This window comes from Odontomachus brunneus, unplaced genomic scaffold (genome assembly GCF_010583005.1).
Source record: "Odontomachus brunneus isolate Ranch 3 - 2012 unplaced genomic scaffold, Obru_v1 Obru_scaffold_112, whole genome shotgun sequence".
Lineage (NCBI taxonomy): Eukaryota > Metazoa > Arthropoda > Insecta > Hymenoptera > Formicidae > Odontomachus > Odontomachus brunneus.
In genome coordinates this window covers 35,644-52,781 of record NW_022639562.1, presented here as the reverse complement: position 1 = coordinate 52,781, position 17,138 = coordinate 35,644, and the positions used below count along the sequence as shown (strand labels likewise).

General features: G+C 45.5%; 1 protein-coding gene across 1 annotated transcript in view; it reads left to right on the top strand.

The window, feature by feature from the left end:
* LOC116849347 overlaps window positions 1–17,127 on the top strand; it is a 112,484-nt gene extending 95,357 nt beyond the window's left edge. The window contains exon 4 of the mRNA XM_032826406.1: window positions 13,022–17,127. Coding sequence (XP_032682297.1) covers window positions 13,022–13,090 — 69 coding nt within the window. The 3' untranslated portion in view covers window positions 13,091–17,127. The remainder of the gene's footprint in view (window positions 1–13,021) is intronic.
* Window positions 17,128–17,138: the final 11 nt, after the last annotated feature.

The following is a 17,138-nucleotide window of genomic DNA, read 5'->3' as shown; positions in this document are numbered from 1 at the left end:
GGATCGTAGAGCTTCGCGATGGTAGACAAAATGGAACGTTTAGTACTTGGAATATCCGTCGAGGTATGAACTTGAAATTCCAACGTATCCGACGCTGGAGTCCACGTGACACCGAGAATGTTAACGCGGTCATCAGTTGAAAGAATTCGACTACATGCTAACCCGTGATCAGTTGGATCGATGTCGGCTAGCAAAGCGGATGAATTACTTGACCATTTCCGTAATTGAAATCCTCCGCGACGAAGAAGAGCAACCAGTTGTTCACGAGTTTGTGTTAGACTGTTGGCATCATCTGCTCCGAAAAGCAGGTCATCGACGTAGATATTGTTGCAAAGAATCGGTATCGCGAGAGGAAAATCTGCGCCTTCGTCATCGACGAGCTGTTTTAAAACGCGAAGCGCTAGAAACGGCGCGCAGGCCATGCCGTACGTTACAGTGAGCAAGTGATATTCGCGGATCGGTGCTGACGGAGACGCTCTCCAAACAATGTTTTGATAGTTTATGTCGCGAGGGTCGATTTGAATTTGTCGATACATCTTAGCGATGTCCGCGGAATACACGAATTTGTGATTGCGCCACTTCGAAATGACTGAAGAAAGGTTGGTTTGTAACTTTGAGCCGACCAGGTGATGGTCGTTTAAGGACGAGCCGTTTGAGCTTCTGTTAGACGCGTTGAAAACAACGCGCAAATGCGATGTAAGGCTGTGATCACGAATTACAGCATGATGTGGAATGAACACGCGTTGGTCAGAGGAAGAAGGAGGAAGTGACGACTCGCGCATGTGCCCGAGGCGAATGTATTCAGCGATAAATTCGCTGTATTCTGACGCGAGTTCGGAATTTTTGATGAATTTTCGAGTCATCGCGGCGAGACTTCTTTCCGCCGAGAGACGAGTATCTCCGATGTTTATAGGGGGACCCGTTTTAAAAGGAAGTCAAACGATATATCGCCCGCAAGGAGCGCGAGAGTGAGTGCTTCGGAAATGTTCTTCGCATTTTTGGTCTTGCGGAGAGAGGAAGTCCTTGCGAGGAAGGTCTTCCGTTTCCCAGAAGCGACGAATCTCCTCATCGAGAGCCAAAGAATTTAGTACGTGATGAGTAGAGACGCTTGGTGGTGCGTGCCTAGAGGCACTCTTATCGGACGAGGCGTGAATGTTAGTTACGCGCAAGCTGACTGGTCCTGAAATTATCCAACCGAATATTGAGTTTTGAGCGAAAGGTTTGCCGGCTTCTCCCTTTCGAACCCCGTCGAGAATTATATTATGATACAAATTCGCGCCTATGAGAATATGAATCGGTTCTTGACTAAGGGGAGTCGGGTCCGACCATTTTAAATTAGTAAGATGAGAAAGAGAGGAAGCACTGGTAGCTTGACTCGGAGTGTAGGACGTGATGGAATTCAAAATTAACGCGGTGACGGGAAATGACGGAACGACCGAGTCTCGCGGAGATACGGAGATGTTAGCGGCGCGTTTTATTATTCCGGCGTGATTGCCTCCGACAACGGACACCGAGATTGGCATGTGAATTCGTTTGACACAAAGAATTTGCGCGAGCGTTTCAGATATAAAGGTCATTTCTGACCCTTGATCGATTAGTGCGCGAACGACAACGGAGGGTCCAGACGAAGAGCTGACGGTTATTAAGGCGGTCGCTAAAAGAACGCGAGATTGAGCAGGCGTTCTTGTCGACGCGAACAACGAATTAATTTCTGGTTTCGAGTCGACGATCTGAGAATGAGAACGGTTTGATGCGCGGGTCGCAGAATCTGAGAAAGAGTCCGAGCTGATGTGAAGAGTGGAATAATGTTTTCCTTGGCACAACCGACAAGAATATCGACTTGGGCAGTCCTTTGCGAAATGCTTTTGACTCAAGCAGTTGAAACAGCGGTTATGTTGCTTGACAAGATCGCGACGCGCGCTTGGACTCTTACTCAGATAAATTGAACAAACATTAATGAAATGCGGCGCTTTACAGAGTGGACACGTTGACGACTCGTTCGGAACGGTGGTTGCGACATGAACCTTTGACGTTGGGAACGCCTTGGTTGATACCTTTGACGACCCAGTTGGAATATTTGCTTCGAGAGCGCGAACGCGTGAGTGCAAGAAACGACTGAGCTCGTCGAATGAGGGAGGCGATTCAGCCTCGCTTGAGCGAATGTTCCAAGCCTTTCGCGTTATCGAATCGAGCTTCGAAACAACCGAATGCACTAGTACATCGTTCCATAATTGTTCGGGAGAACGATTCAAGCTTGTGAGAGAAGCTACCGCGATGTTGACCTTGTCTAGTAATGTCTGCAGCTCAACAGAACTTTCGCGAGTTACTGTATTGAGAGTTAGTATTGTTGACAAATGAGCGAGCGCTGACGATCCTCGAACCGAGAGGTTAAAGCTTGCCACGCGATTTCAAAATTGTCTGCTGTGACTGGAAGATTGGCAACGCACTCGAGGGCGCGACCTCTTAAACATGACACAAGATAATGCATTCGAGCGAAATCAGTCAGATCTTTGTTATTGCGAATAAGAGCTGTAAACCGATCACGAAATTGTTCCCATTCGTCAAAGGTTCCGTCAAACGGAGGCAACCGAATTGGGGAGTGAGCGAGTGAGAATGAGAAAGCGTCGGGTCGCGTCGTCGCATTAGAAAAAGACTGGTTCGGATTCACAAAAGGTTCCAACTCTTCGAGGAGATCAGCGAGGAAGTCAGATGCAGCAGTGAAGGCGTCCTCCGTTGCGTCGTAGTGTCCGTCCTTGAAGTAGTCGAGCGAGGCCTTGGTGGTTGAGGGTACAGCTCGGGATAGTAAATTGTGTCCTTCCTGGTACTGCGCCCAAATGTCCTTGAGGGAATTGATTCTTGAACGCAGTTTAGCGGGAGTCAGGTTGCCCTTGCCGACCTTCTTCGCGTTCTCGATTGTGCGCTCGATCGAGCGTTGCAAGCGCACTTGTTTCGTGAGCTGCTGTTCCATGGTTGTAATGAGCCGTCGTGCACTCGGTCTTACTCACACGATCACTCGCTATCCGGCTCGAAAGACCAACAATGTTCGCAACATTGCCGTAGGTTTTCGTGGCAAGCGAACTTCCCGGACAGCTCGAGCGATTTGATCGTGTGAGCTCGGACGACGCACCGAATTTGTGTTGGTTCTAGATCAGTTGATGTTCGATGTGTCCGCTCGGAAAGGTTTGAATTAAGCAAGTCGCTTCAAAGACGAAACAAATTGAATCTTAATTAACAACTAACACACAATTTAATATCTAACGAGCGAAGGTATGGTTGAAACGGAGTTGACCATTAATGATGGCAAACGTGCCGTGGTCGAATACTGAGTACCGGCGATAAGACGGTTCGAAAACGAGAGAATGTGATTATTCTTGGTTGTCGCCTTTTTAAATGATGAGTCTCGGCGCTTGGCAACTGCGGATTGGCCACGGCGCTTAAGCTTGAGATGACGATATACAAAAAAAACATGATTCTTCTTTCTAACGTTCGCAGCCGCTTTCGGAGTTCGGTGTTAGGCGATAGTTGCCGTGGCAACGGCACGCACAGCGTGTTATTCGTAGTCGGTTAGCCCATGAGAAACAATTAGGATCACAGCTTGATAACGCGTGGATCCGGGCGACTGTTATGATTCGAACTGTTATCCGAGTCGACCTCTTCGGGATCGAACAATCGATCTCGAACAGGGGGACATACCGATATTACTAACGGTCGGTAATTTATTATCAATATGGCAATATTTAATAATTGATTACATTATATATCAACATATAATTACACAATTTTTACCAACATATTTACATAATTTTTACCAGCATATTTACATAATACCGATATTACCAACGATCGGTAATTTATTACTGATATTACATACCAATATATTTATATAATTTTTACAATCTTCTTTTAAATAATCATTTCATCGATCCGCGGCGGTTTGCGGCGAATTTTTCGCGCCCACCGCTCGCGTATTTCGCGGCATATATTTTTTTTCAGTCGCGGATTCAAACTCTAAGAATTTGCAAACGTATGCGTATTAAATATAAAGGACACTGCACGACAACATTTTGCAAACATATGCATTTGGCAGAACGATACGCAAAAAAGTGACACACGATATTCTTATTACTAATGAGTACGTACACTGCGCTCCGCGACAAAATTTTGCAAGCGTTTACATGTTATGTATCACTCGCTATGCTCCGCAAAAGACCATATAACATTTTAAGACAATTTGTGTTGTATTGACAGAAATATGGGAAAGGGAGTAATATAAATAAACAGTAGTTTTTGTGATTACAATTTATAATTTATATATTTTAAAAGTGTTACATGTACAGATTATTTGTTCAATATTTCATACATAATATCATTCATTGCGCATGCTAATAGCTCGCAATCGATTGAACCGCTGTCAAAGTCTCTGCTATCGCATATCACCGATATCGCATTATACGTTTCGATAATATTCTTCTCTCGAAGAATTTTTACAAAATTTTTACATTTTGTGTTAACAATATGTGTATTTTCATATAATCACATACATATGGTCAATACAATGCTCTAGTGTAAACAAATATTCCACTGTAATTGGTTGCAAGTATATGCAGTTATCGGATAATGCGAATTTTAAAAATCCTTTGGCGTACATCGTGCAGCATTCCACCGCCATATCGCGAATCCATAGTGAAGAGGAGGACGCATCTGTTGTTTGCAAAAGTTGTAAAATGTCTTCACGTCTTGCCATCAATCCCCTTCAGGTTGCCGAATGTAAGATCAATTGTTTGCCACGATTGCCACTAATGACTAGCTGCACAATGGATACCGGTCCTACGCTGATCTCAATCTCCAAATACTTAAAAGATGTTGACATCAAGGCGTATCTTCACCACAAAATACGGGCTGTACAACGCGGTTACTATAAAAACACGATACACTATAAATCATAAATAATTTTATGCGGTTGCGATACACATTTAAAAATAAATGATCCATAAAAGTACGAGAAGGTAATTATTGAGACCTACCTTTTTTCCTCGAGCATCATCTTGCACAGATACGTAATAGTTCATTCGTAGTTTATTCGTAGTTTATTACGTAATAGTTTTTTCTTTCAGCACTGTGCATTCTTCTCAAAATAATATTTGTCCACTAAATGCCTTTGTTGCAAAACGACTAATGCAACGAGTAACCAAAAACCGCTTTAAATACGTTTCAAAATTCTCCCGACCAACCTAAATCTCTAAAGTGGTGCTTGTCTCGGATTCCATTAGTGGAATCGAATATTGAACCCGAGACATCGCTGATTTCACCCAGAAATAGACGTGATGAGCGGAGGGAGGGTTGACGGAATGAGAGACACTCATTTAACACGAAAATCACTTTTATTGCATCGACTGACACCAATCAACTTTGCCGTCAGCCGTGGAACAAAAAAACAACAATTAACAGGAAAGTTCTGCTCAACGATCAAGCGACGATTTGGTTCATGCATCCATCTTCTTTGCATCTAAGGCCGAGTCAGGCTATTGCGACGGAAATCTTGAGGAACGTCAGGTAGACACTCTATGGACGGAGATTTTAAGCGCGAAGTGACGGAAATCTTTCTTGATCCTGGCGCTCACGATCGCGAGAACCGTCTTGATCGCGCTCTCGAAGCTATCAATCGCATGCACAAGAACGAAGGAAATTAAAGTAAATGCAAATAATAAATTGATAAGACATAGACTACTTCGTGGACCGATAAGTATAAACTGCACACGATGAGCCGCACACAATGCGGGTTTTTTTCGAGCGATCACGGATTTGACTTCTCTCCTTCGAAGAGAAGCAGAGATAAAGCAACTCGCATAACCAAGCGAAACGAGGTCCGAAACAATTATATGAGAATAGTCGGCCGAAGCAATAAAGAAAGAATTACGGTTATTGATTCTAGCAGAGCCTGAGAGCGATATCGAGAGCGCAGAGATCTCAGAGTTCTACGACTAGTCCTCGCTCTAGTTCTGCGACTAGTCCTCGCGACTAGTCTCTTACCTCGTATTAACTGGACCAAGAAAAGAAAATGATTACCGGTTCATATAATCTCTCAGAGATGATCGTCGCGGGAACCATCAGAGCAGACTGACTTCGCAAACGGCGGAATCCGCTTCTAACGGCTCACTCGCTTAACAACACTTTGTGCACTGGTTGGTTGAGACCGCCAGTCTCATCAGCTAGCAAGAAAAATTACTTTATTTAGTAATGCGTGCGAGATCTACAATTGTTCACGCGTGTTGCTTACCGATTCGCGGAAGCATATTTTGCCGCGAGGTAACCATTGCGACCGCGACTAGCCAGCGAGAGCTACAGATCATGTCGATGTACAACTAGTAACACATTGGGATGGTGCAGAGACAATGATCGCAAAACCAAATTTCACAATAGAAGTGTATTTTCGGAAAAATTAATCGCGATTGAATTGCGCAAATTCGAAGTGAAATTTAACAAACCAATCTATGTGGCAATGTGCATACTCGATATATCAAAGATTTATTTATATGAATTTCATCGCAAGTATCCTCTATATCGCGATAAATGTAAAATAATGTACAATCTATCAGAATCGCTTCGTGAAGGCAAGCAGATTCTATATGCCGGCTCGACCTCGCACGAGGCCCGGTGGTGTGATGAACGGGAGATGAGATGGTGTAGTGAAAATGAACTCACATCGGAATCCCCGTTTAAACAAAACTTTATTTTGCAGCGCGTTCGATCAGGTGTTCTAATTGATCTCCGAGTGCTCGACTTGTGCGCTCCGCACACCGGAAATCTTCTCAGAGTCTGTCGGCGAGTCACATTAATCGCGACGGAAATCTTGTGAAATCTCTTACAGAGACTCATCCGCAGATCTTGCCGCGGACGACGGAAATCTTCACATGCGATGATCTCGGACTCTGAATCGCGTACGGTTGTCGAGGCTCGATGACAATGAGGCTCAACAAGATACAAATACACTTAAACAGTTATCAAATAGAAGAAAGCCGCGAACGGTAAGAGAGCCGATTCCTGACGTGAATTTCAGTTTTAGCGAGCCGTGACTTAGACAGCGAGTACAACCTGTCAGAGAGCACAGATTGAGAAGGCGAGAGCTTCACGAACGGCGAGACCGAATTTAACATTCGGTCGAGAGAGTTCGTTACGCGACGAAAAGAGACAGACAGCCAGCTACTCTTCCAACTGTGAACTCAGTCGGTCGATGACGATACGTTCACGAAGAGAGACCAAAGTTCAGAAACGTCCGCGATGGATATACTTTTTTTGAACGAAAGGCATGAAAGAGTCGCCCGGCACAGAGAACACTGAACAAGAAAGATTGACTTAATGCTCGGGGACCACGTTGGCTTTAGAAAAATCGTTGCCGAAAACCCAGAATGAAGTGACCGTAGCTGCCACGAACGGCTGGTGATATTCCCGTTTTCACTGTGCTCTGTCGTGCGCGGATTGGATGCGAGATAAACGCTAGATTGTCGCATGCCTTGATTTCCTAAAAAGGAGATAAAGGTGATTAGATGATTCGCGGCGCGTGCCGGCTGATGATTCGTGGAATCGTTGTTTGGCAGTGGTTGCTATGACAGCGTTAATGATTACTTCGACGTGTCGAGCTGATAACTTGGGGCGCGCTACGGACTCGCTGGTTCACATGTCCTTGCTCGAAATCAACAAACAGACTCGCGAATAAGTAAGCTTGAATCTCGAACATACACTGACACCGACAGTCTCATTTATAACATCGAATGCGATGATGTATATGACCAGGAAACGCGATATTGCAAGGTTTAATACGAGCGATTATCCCGCTGACAACGCGTACGGTATACCGCTTGTAAATAAGAAAGACGAAAACAACGGAGCGATCATGACGGAATTTATAGGATTTAGGGCAAAGATGTACGCGTTGAGAGTGGACGGCAAGAAGGACACGAAAAAGCCAAAGGTGTCAAGAGTAATGTCGTAGCGCAAACGATATTTTTCGACGATTACGCACAGTGTTTGAAAGAGGAAATCGAAACGATTCACCATCAATCGTGCATAAGATCAAAATTGCATGAAGTGTACACAGTGTCTGAAATGAAAATTGTTCTAAGTCTGTATGACGATAAGCGGTATATTGTACCCGATCGACTGATACGTTACAATGAGGACATTACAAATTACCATTGTAAATAGAATATAAATCGTACATTTTACGTATAAATAGAATATATACATTTTATGTAGCCATAAAACCCATATATTTTATGTAATACATATAATAAGATATAGCAAACATTATAATAAACTTATTTTTATAACACATTATCCTTGTGTATCAACGAGTTGCATGATTTATCGAATCGCAGCCAATTCACATAAACCTTATTGCCTTTTCTACGGAACATCTCTTCCACCAAGTATACGTTTGGATTGGCAATGGGACGCAGTTCGTACTCGTAGAAACCTCGGACTACCGGCTGTCCGTGAGAATCCTCAAGCAAATAGGTCACAGGATTGGTCGCCTGCACCTTGACGTTCTTAAACATCTCAGTAATCCAATTGGGCGTGTAACCTTTAACAAAGACAGTCTTGAACTTGTTCACACGTACTGGGTCGCTCACTTTGAATCGCCGGAGCTGCAAACTTTACGTTGCTGTAGACCGTACTTAGGAGTTTTTTAGCGATCGTAGGGGTCACATCGATAGGATGCATACCGATGGTCCAATATTTGCGCTCGTTGTATTGTGACACGAGACGCGGTAACGAGGCGATCCATCTGTAGGTTCCTTGTAGTGTAAACACTTTCCACATATCATTCTTCAGTGTACGATTGAATCGTTCCACAACGAAAGCCTTCATAACCGAATACGTCGTATAATAATTGATGCTGTGTTTCTTCTCAAGTCTCTGTACATCGCTATTGTAGGATACTTTTCCTTGGCTGATTTGCAAATTTGTTGAACATCTTCCGCTACCTCGAATTATCTTGCTGAACGCTTCGGCTACCTTCTTTTCGCTCTTAGCCTTTAGCGGCATGGCCTAAGCGTGCTTGTTCAGCACATCGATAACTGTGAACGTGTAGTGGCAGCCAACGTTGAGCCTCGAATACGGACGTATCTCTACTACATCGGCCTGCCACAGATCATCGTATACACACACAATGGAGCGTCTACGAGGAAAATGCCTTCTCGCAGGAACATGCATCTCCTTCATCAATCGGGGCTGTGTTGTTTCGGGGCTGTGTTGTTTCCCCTCTCCACCAGTTTTCCGCATGTTTGATCGTTGAGGTCGCCTTACCACGAATGACGAAACTGTGAGCGCACTGTCTTAAATTCCATCGATTCAATGTGTTCACGCACTGCAAACACTTTCTCCCACATGGTACGTGATTCTACATAAAGCCTAAACAGGTTTTTCTTAAATTCCTCCTGTTCCTTTTCAAATTCTTCCTGTTTCTCTTCCAATGTAGCGAGACCTCTTTCCACATACAGTTTATTGACTGCGTCACTGTTGGCTTCCGGTTGCGCTGCACATCGTATTTTGCTCGATCTCGCATTAAAGTCGGAGGCGACCATGCACAGAGCGCTATCGCGTACATAATTTCTGAGTACTCCCCTCCACGAGTAATAGTTCATCGTCGACGGTCCTCTCTTTTGGAGCGAAACACCAAATTTATTGATTGACATTTGGATGCGAGCAACGCATATCATCGATGTGCAATTTAATTTATAACAAGACCCACCTCGCGAAGTTCCTCGATAATGAATAGAATTTCATTGTCGTGAGCGTTATTGCCAGCTTGTCGTGAAGCTTCCGCAGACCATTCACCAGCTCGTTGTGATCGTCCCAGTGAACGTAGTCGATCGCATTGTCGTTTAGTATCATGGCACACGGTGTGGTTTAACTTCTGCCCGCCATGTTGATCGATGTATCAATCATTAAGGAGCCGATTATATTTTAGATTTGAACTCACTGTTACTCAATATGAATTTCAGCGCGTTGTAATTGCGCCAGTGACCATTTGTTGCCAGTAATACTTTAATTAATACACCAGTAATATACTTTTGTATTTTTGTTTATCGGCCTCGGTGTAGACGGCATCGTCGGGAATTTTCTTGAAAATCTACTCGTATAGACTAGGTGTTCCCGCGTATTTTACACCGCCAATGATTATATTATCGTCGATATCTACGTCGAAACTTTTATCGCCGAGCTTCGTCCCGTCACTGCTGAAATACACACCATACACGTAATCTATGGTAATATGTTTGTCGCTGCTTAAGATTGCTCCAATTTGCCTCAATAGACCAAAATGAGTGTGCAAAGTTTCCTGTCCCTGGGACGTTTGCAACTCAAGTCTAATCGATATTACTAATGAATCGCCAGTGATCTCGAAAACACCTTCATCTGTAGTCAGAGTAACACGTGGTGGAGGCATTTCGCGCGATTGTGTACGATGCAAGTTGTCTGTTAGGGTGGAGGTTACCGTAGGAGAATCGTGATATTTGATTTTTTCCGCTTCTGGTAAATCGGTGTAGAGGCGATGAGTAAGCGTTCGGATCTGCGCTTTAGTTTCTTCTCTTCAATCGATAACGCGTCATTTCCCAATATGAACGATGCGTCAGGTTTCACATGAGTGATATGTTCCACAATCTGCTTCAGGGGCTCGATAACAGGTCGAAAGTGTCTTTCCAGCGCAATATCTTTCGCTATCTTATCGGTTTTCAAAGCTCGATATTTTTTATGAATCGATTCGCTCGTTTTCGCAATTTCCTTCGCTATCTTCTCGCTATCTTTTAATCTTTGGGCTGCTCGTTTATGTGCAGCCTTCAACCAATGTCGCCATTACAATGTGGTAGACGTTTCCTCGTTGACGCACAAACGATGAATGGTCACGTTACGGTATCGCAAAATCGTTAAATCCCCGCTGATATCGTCCATTGGTCATAGAACTATCCTTGTCTATCACTTCGAAACCATATTTTTGCTACCAACATTTGCGACACAGCGCACAAAAATCTTTGTACGTCATGTCAGTGTTCACGTGATCGTTATACACAGGTTTCAAATTGGTACTATCCTGCTTATAGAGAATCAGCAGATTGCATTATCCCGTATAAGATGCTTGGGTATCTTTGCATACGTCTGACAGAGATACAAATAGTCGACGTTCGAGTAAGGATCCATAACAAAGTATTCTCTTATCGTATCTTGTTTGTCACACAAATGACGTCACGAAGGGACATACCGATATTACCAGCGTTCGGTAATTGGGGAGAACATACCGATATTACCAACAATCGATAATCTATTATCGATATTATATACCAACATTTAATTACATAATTTTTTCCAACATATAATTATACAATACCGATATTATCTACGGTCGGTAATTTATTACTGATATTATATACCAACAGATATTTATATAATTTTTACCGACATATTTACATAATACCGATATTACCAATGGTCGGTAATTTATTATCGATATTATATACCAATATATTTACATAATTTTTATAGTTTTCTTTCAATTAATCATTTTATCGATCCGCTGCGTTTCGCGGCCCGCGATGGATTTTCCGGCGGATTTTCACGCCGTTCGCGCCGTCCGCACCGTTCGCGGCGCCGTCCGCTCGCGTATTTCACGGCGTATATTTTTTAGTTGCAGCTTCGAAATCTAAGAATTTGCAAATGTATTAAATATCAAGGACATTGTGCGACAAATCTCAGATTTTGCAAACGTATGCATTCGACAGTACGATACGCGAGAAGAATGTGACACACGATATTCTTATTACTAATGAGCACGTACACTGTACTACCGCGACAAGATTTTGCAAGCGTTTGCTTATAATGTATCACTCGCTGTGCTCCGCAAAAGATTAGATAATATTTTAAGACAATTTGTGGTGTATTAAGGAATAGGAAAAGGGAATAATTTAAATAAACAGCAGGTCTTGTGATTACAATTTATAATTTATACATTTTGAAAGTGTTACATGTACAGATTATTTGTATTAATATTAATTTATTTTGTTACAAAAATTATGCTTAGAAACTAAGGGGTAAGGTAAAGCATAATTAAAAATTTGACGGCATACGCAACATATAAATTTATTAATATAGCTAAATAAAACTATAAATGTTGTAAAATATTATTAATGTTATAAATGTTTGTATAAAATATAAAAATGTTATAAATATTAGAAATGTTATAAATGTTTGTAACGCATTTTTAATATTGTTTTTTTACTATGATTTCACGTGCATTGAGTATACCTTGTTTATTGAGCTGGAAGTGTTCAATGCACTCATGGCACTCTATCGCTTTCCCCACATTCTGTACTATTTGTTCATTGCAACGTACACAAAATAATGATAAGTATAGTGTGTATGTACTTATATGATGAATAGTATGTTGTGTGTATATTAATTTATAATTTTTATATTTTTATAATTATATTAATATATAATTATGTTTAGTTAATCTAAAATAATTTTAGTTGATTAAAATAATTTTCGCACATTTTCCTCCTTCTGTATCGTCCGTCTTGTATGTAAACATTTTGTGCTGTTAAATTTTTTAAACAAAAACTTCCGTTGAGTGTAATATAAATAAGCTCCCCCAAATGGTCTTCCGGCCGCACTCCGTCTATTGGGCCATAATATTTATTCAAATTTTTATCAAGTTCTTCGGGTGTCGCTTTCATCTTCTAAATTTTACAATATAATATATTAAAAAATAATATTAATAAATAAAAATAAATATAAATTAATTTCTGGATTATTTACTCTTTCTGTATGCCTTTGTAGAATCAAAGAAATAACTAATTATGATGAATACTACAAAGGTACAATACGTCTCGACACATGAGATGTCTGCTCAAGACTGAAAGTTGATCGTTGGAACGATCAGCCCAGGAGAGAAAAAATCCCCTGCATCTGCATTTTGCAATTGTGTACCATGATATCAGAGCTCATTTTTTCTTTTTTTCTTTTTAAGGCAAGAGATTTTCCGTGTGGGCGACGGAGCATAAGAATACCATCAATGTATGGCTTGCGCGTCGTATGAGGCGACTAAAAGATCCTCCCAGGTGGACAGCTGCGCCCGAGAGTACTAGTGAAAGGGAAGCGCACCCGATCAGCTCATGGAGCGGCCGATGCGAGTAACCCGACCCTTACAGCGCGGGGCACGCCCGCGATCAACGATCCACCCCGTTAGGGCTCCGGCCCAGTTGCCAGTAAGAAAAGGTGGCTCCGACTACAAACGCCCGGCCGGCTGAGACCGTAAAGAGAACTGCTTTTCCGCCAGCCCATAGGAGTAAACCTCGATAAAAAAAATCATAGGGAAGTGGTTGGATTGGAGAGACCTCCGCTCCGAAGTGAGCAGGAATGCTGTCCCGTCTCGGGGGAGAAGAAGATTCCACCTTCAGTAAGCATTGCACGCCGATGCTTCGGCAGCCCAGCAAGATGGGATACCCTCGACCCGTTCGACATGGACTATGGTCCTTGTCGAAAGACGAGAGGAACCCACACCCACGATTGCATATCGGAGGCGTAGCCTCACGGTATGCGGGGAGTAGAGAGGTGTACCGGGCCGCTCAAACGATTTCGAGGTTGAGGCCGGGCGACTGGAATCCGCGGAGCTGCTCGGATGTATTCCGAGGTAGAGTCCACGGATTTCTAACGATTGGAATGGAGTCGCGAGGGCCAATACATTGGCCCTCCCATTGAGGAGGTGCCGCATCCTGGCAACCTTGCGTCTCCCACAAACACGACCGTTGGCGGCTTGGTCCGCCGGCGCTGCTCCCGTATAGGAAGCTGCGCACGGGAGTATTAGGGACTTCGGGAAATGTCGGGATGGGTTGAGTTTCTGAGGTCCCACAGCGGTGGCAAGGCGGGCCCCAAAGATTCCGTAAAACCACACTGGCCTAGAGGGTGGCCCGATAAGTCACCTGGGAGGGGGGCCGCCGTTAAGCTCCCCATAGCAAAATAAGATTATAAAAGATAGAAAGAAAATTGCGGCAATTTCAGAGCTATTGCGCCGACATGGAGGGATTATGGCCTCAGACCTTTCGCTTGTCGTCAACGAGCGCTGGGCCGAACGAGAAGACGACTGGCGGTGCGTCAATGGCGGGCGCACCGGAAATTACTGCTACCGCCGCGAGGAGAATGGAGAAGGAGAGAGAGAAAAAGGGGGCGAGACGACGACGACGTCACCACAAGTGTCGTTGCTGTCGGAGTTATTCTTAAAGGAGGAGTTTATGAGGAAGAGAAGGAAAAAAGAAGAGACAGGGAAACCATCTTAGGAGGAGCCATCAAAATCGGCCCCCCAGAGAGAAAAAGGAGAAGGAGGAAGAACAGGAGAAGATATGGTGGTCCCGATAAATGAGAAATCCTCCTCTTCCTCAGAAGGGGAGGCGTTGGACTGTGATAGTCCTCTAAATGTTAAAGCTATCGTGGCCCAATTAGGAGAAATAATGAAGAACCTTGAGACCAACTGACACAAAGTGAAAACCTTCAGGAAGAAGAGTAAAGGCATGGATGGGGATGCGCGGGTGAAGTGTAGCAAGACCCTTAGGGCCTTGTGGAATACAGATGCAGACATCCACGACGAAACCCGGGATTCGTTGAGGATTCTGGAGGAGAAGAGGAGGAAGGAACACTGGAAAAGGGAAGCGAATAGGAGGGTAAAATTGGCGGAAAAGTATGACGGAGGCAGTAGAACGCAGGGCAGAGTCAGTGGAAAGAAGGCTAAACATAGCTGAGAGCAGGGCAGACCGCTATAAAATTTCCGCATAGCAGTCTGATATTTAGAGACAGGCAAGTGCGGAGAAAGAAAAAAAAGGAAGAAAAGAGCAGGTGGCTCAACTTAAGCATGAGATAGCCCGCCTCCAAGCTGAGTTCAGCTCTCTGAAGAAGGCGAGAGAAGAAGAGAGAATGACGGGGAGAGACCGGGCGTCATATCCCTTCCCGGAAGTAGCGCCTGAAAAGAAAGATCGAACGACATCCTCACTCAGGGATGTCGCCCTCCCCCGAGGATCAGGAACGCGGTCGCTAGCGGAAACGCGCGGGGTATCCCCACCTCTGCGGGAAGGGGGAATGGAGAACACCCAGGAGGAGGAAGAAGAGAAACAGAGGATAGTACCAAAAGGGACCAGTTGGCCCGTCTCTGGAAAACAAGGTGAGGGCGGGGGGACCGGAGCGCGACGCCGAGTGATCGATCGGCGTATCCTCCCCCTATGGTTCCTACGCAGCGCCCAGCAGAAACGAGCCCGCCGCCGCCGAGGATGGCGGCGGTGACTGTGAGACTAGGAAAAGGGAACCTCACCTTCACGGAGGTCCTTAGAAGAGTGAAGGGGGCAATTCTTTTTGGAGGAGATAGGGAGCCGGCCTTTGTTAGGAAGGTTGCAGATGGCGGCCTCCTTATCGGGCTGGCCGGCCCAGAGAGGGAGGCGAACGCGGAAACCCTCGCCAGAAGGCTCCGCGAAGTGGCGCTAGAGGCGAGGGTCTCCAGACTTTTGAGAGTGGAGGAAATCCGGTCAGAATAGACAAATCGGTCCTGCCTTCGGAAGTCAGGGAAGCAACAAGCGAGGCCTGCGACAAGAAAAAGGTGCGTTTGGACCCCGTAAGGTGGAGCTCAAGGATTTTGGGGGCAGCCTGGGCGCGGCTTCAGCCGTCGCTAAGGTTAGGAAGTTGTCACTCGGGTGAGCAACGGTAAAAGTGGAGTTTCCGTTCAACCAACCACCTCAGTGCTTTAGATGTTTGGGGCTCGGCCATGTCCGGGTATCCTGCTACGGACTTACCGACCGGTGTCAGGATTGCTTCCGATGGCCGAGCCGGGCACGCCGCGAGGGACTGCACCGAGAGGGCGTAATGTATCACGAAAAAGACCGGAATGCGGACTACCGCATGGATAGTCCTGCGCTCGCCTTAAGCAAGGGAGAGCCGGCGACTAAGGCGTGACCGCCAGGCCATAAGCGGGGGCGTTCCAGGGGGTCGGGAGGGGGCCGTGAGGTGAGCGGGAGGCCGCTTTCCTGGCGCCAATGAGAATGGCACCGAAGACGGAGTATCCGGGATTACTACCGGGGGATCCGGCAAAGAAAGCCCCGATCTAACCATCTCGATCGGGGCCCACGCCGGCTGTTCAGCCGAGGGAGGATCTGGGGCCTGGATTGATTACTCAACCCTCCCGGGCCCCCCTCCCACTCGGGCCGTTGAGAGGGATGCACGGGGGTGCGCCCTTTCCATAGTAACGGCCCGGGATGGAGGCGGCGCGGTATTGAATCGCACCGCGCCGCTGATAAGAAAAGCCGAGAGGAGAAAGTCCCCCCTTCCGGCCTAAGAATGGGTCCTCAGTGGACTGTGCAAGGAGGCGTCCCTGAAGTAATGCTCACATGGTTCCAGGGATGTCTCCACCAAGGACTAAGGACAGACCCGCCAGAGGTTTTTGTGGTTATGGTCTCCCCAAATAATTTGGGGAGGAGTCTCACATAACCCGTGGTCCTCGCCCAAGGACTGTGGGCATGCGTAATGCATTTCCCCTGGTTTATTAAAAAAAAAAAGCGGAGGAAATGCATTACGCATACTCGCGATCCTCTGGAAAGGACCGCGGGTTATGTGAAACTCCTCTCCGCTCTTGATAAGAGGAAGCCCTACCCACTAAAACCCCTGCCGGGTGCCTTCCTTGGGGCTTATTGGGGAGCCAGGGAATTGCTTCTGGCATTATTTCCCCGGCTCCCTGCCTCGGTGGGGAACCAATTAGTTTCCTCGCTCCTGGCTGGGCTCTCCTTTTGTTTGTGAATGGCCGACGGCCCAGGTACTATTAACTCAAGCACCCGGATTAGACATTCTTTATCCCTATTCAGGGATAGCAAAGAGTATCCGCCACGCTCCCCCTAGCCATTCCCATAGTCTGGGAGGAGCGGGGAATAAGTCAGTCCTCAAGAGCGGGTTTTCATCCTCCCAGTCCACGCTTTACCCCCTGTAAAGGGGGGAGCCGCCATTTACGGTAGAGGCGTTCAGTAGCTGGAATCGATGTCATTCGACCCCGTCGGCGCCCCTTCCCCGCTTCCTCTCATTCTTGTACGGGGCGGTCTCACCTGCCCCCCCCCCCCCCC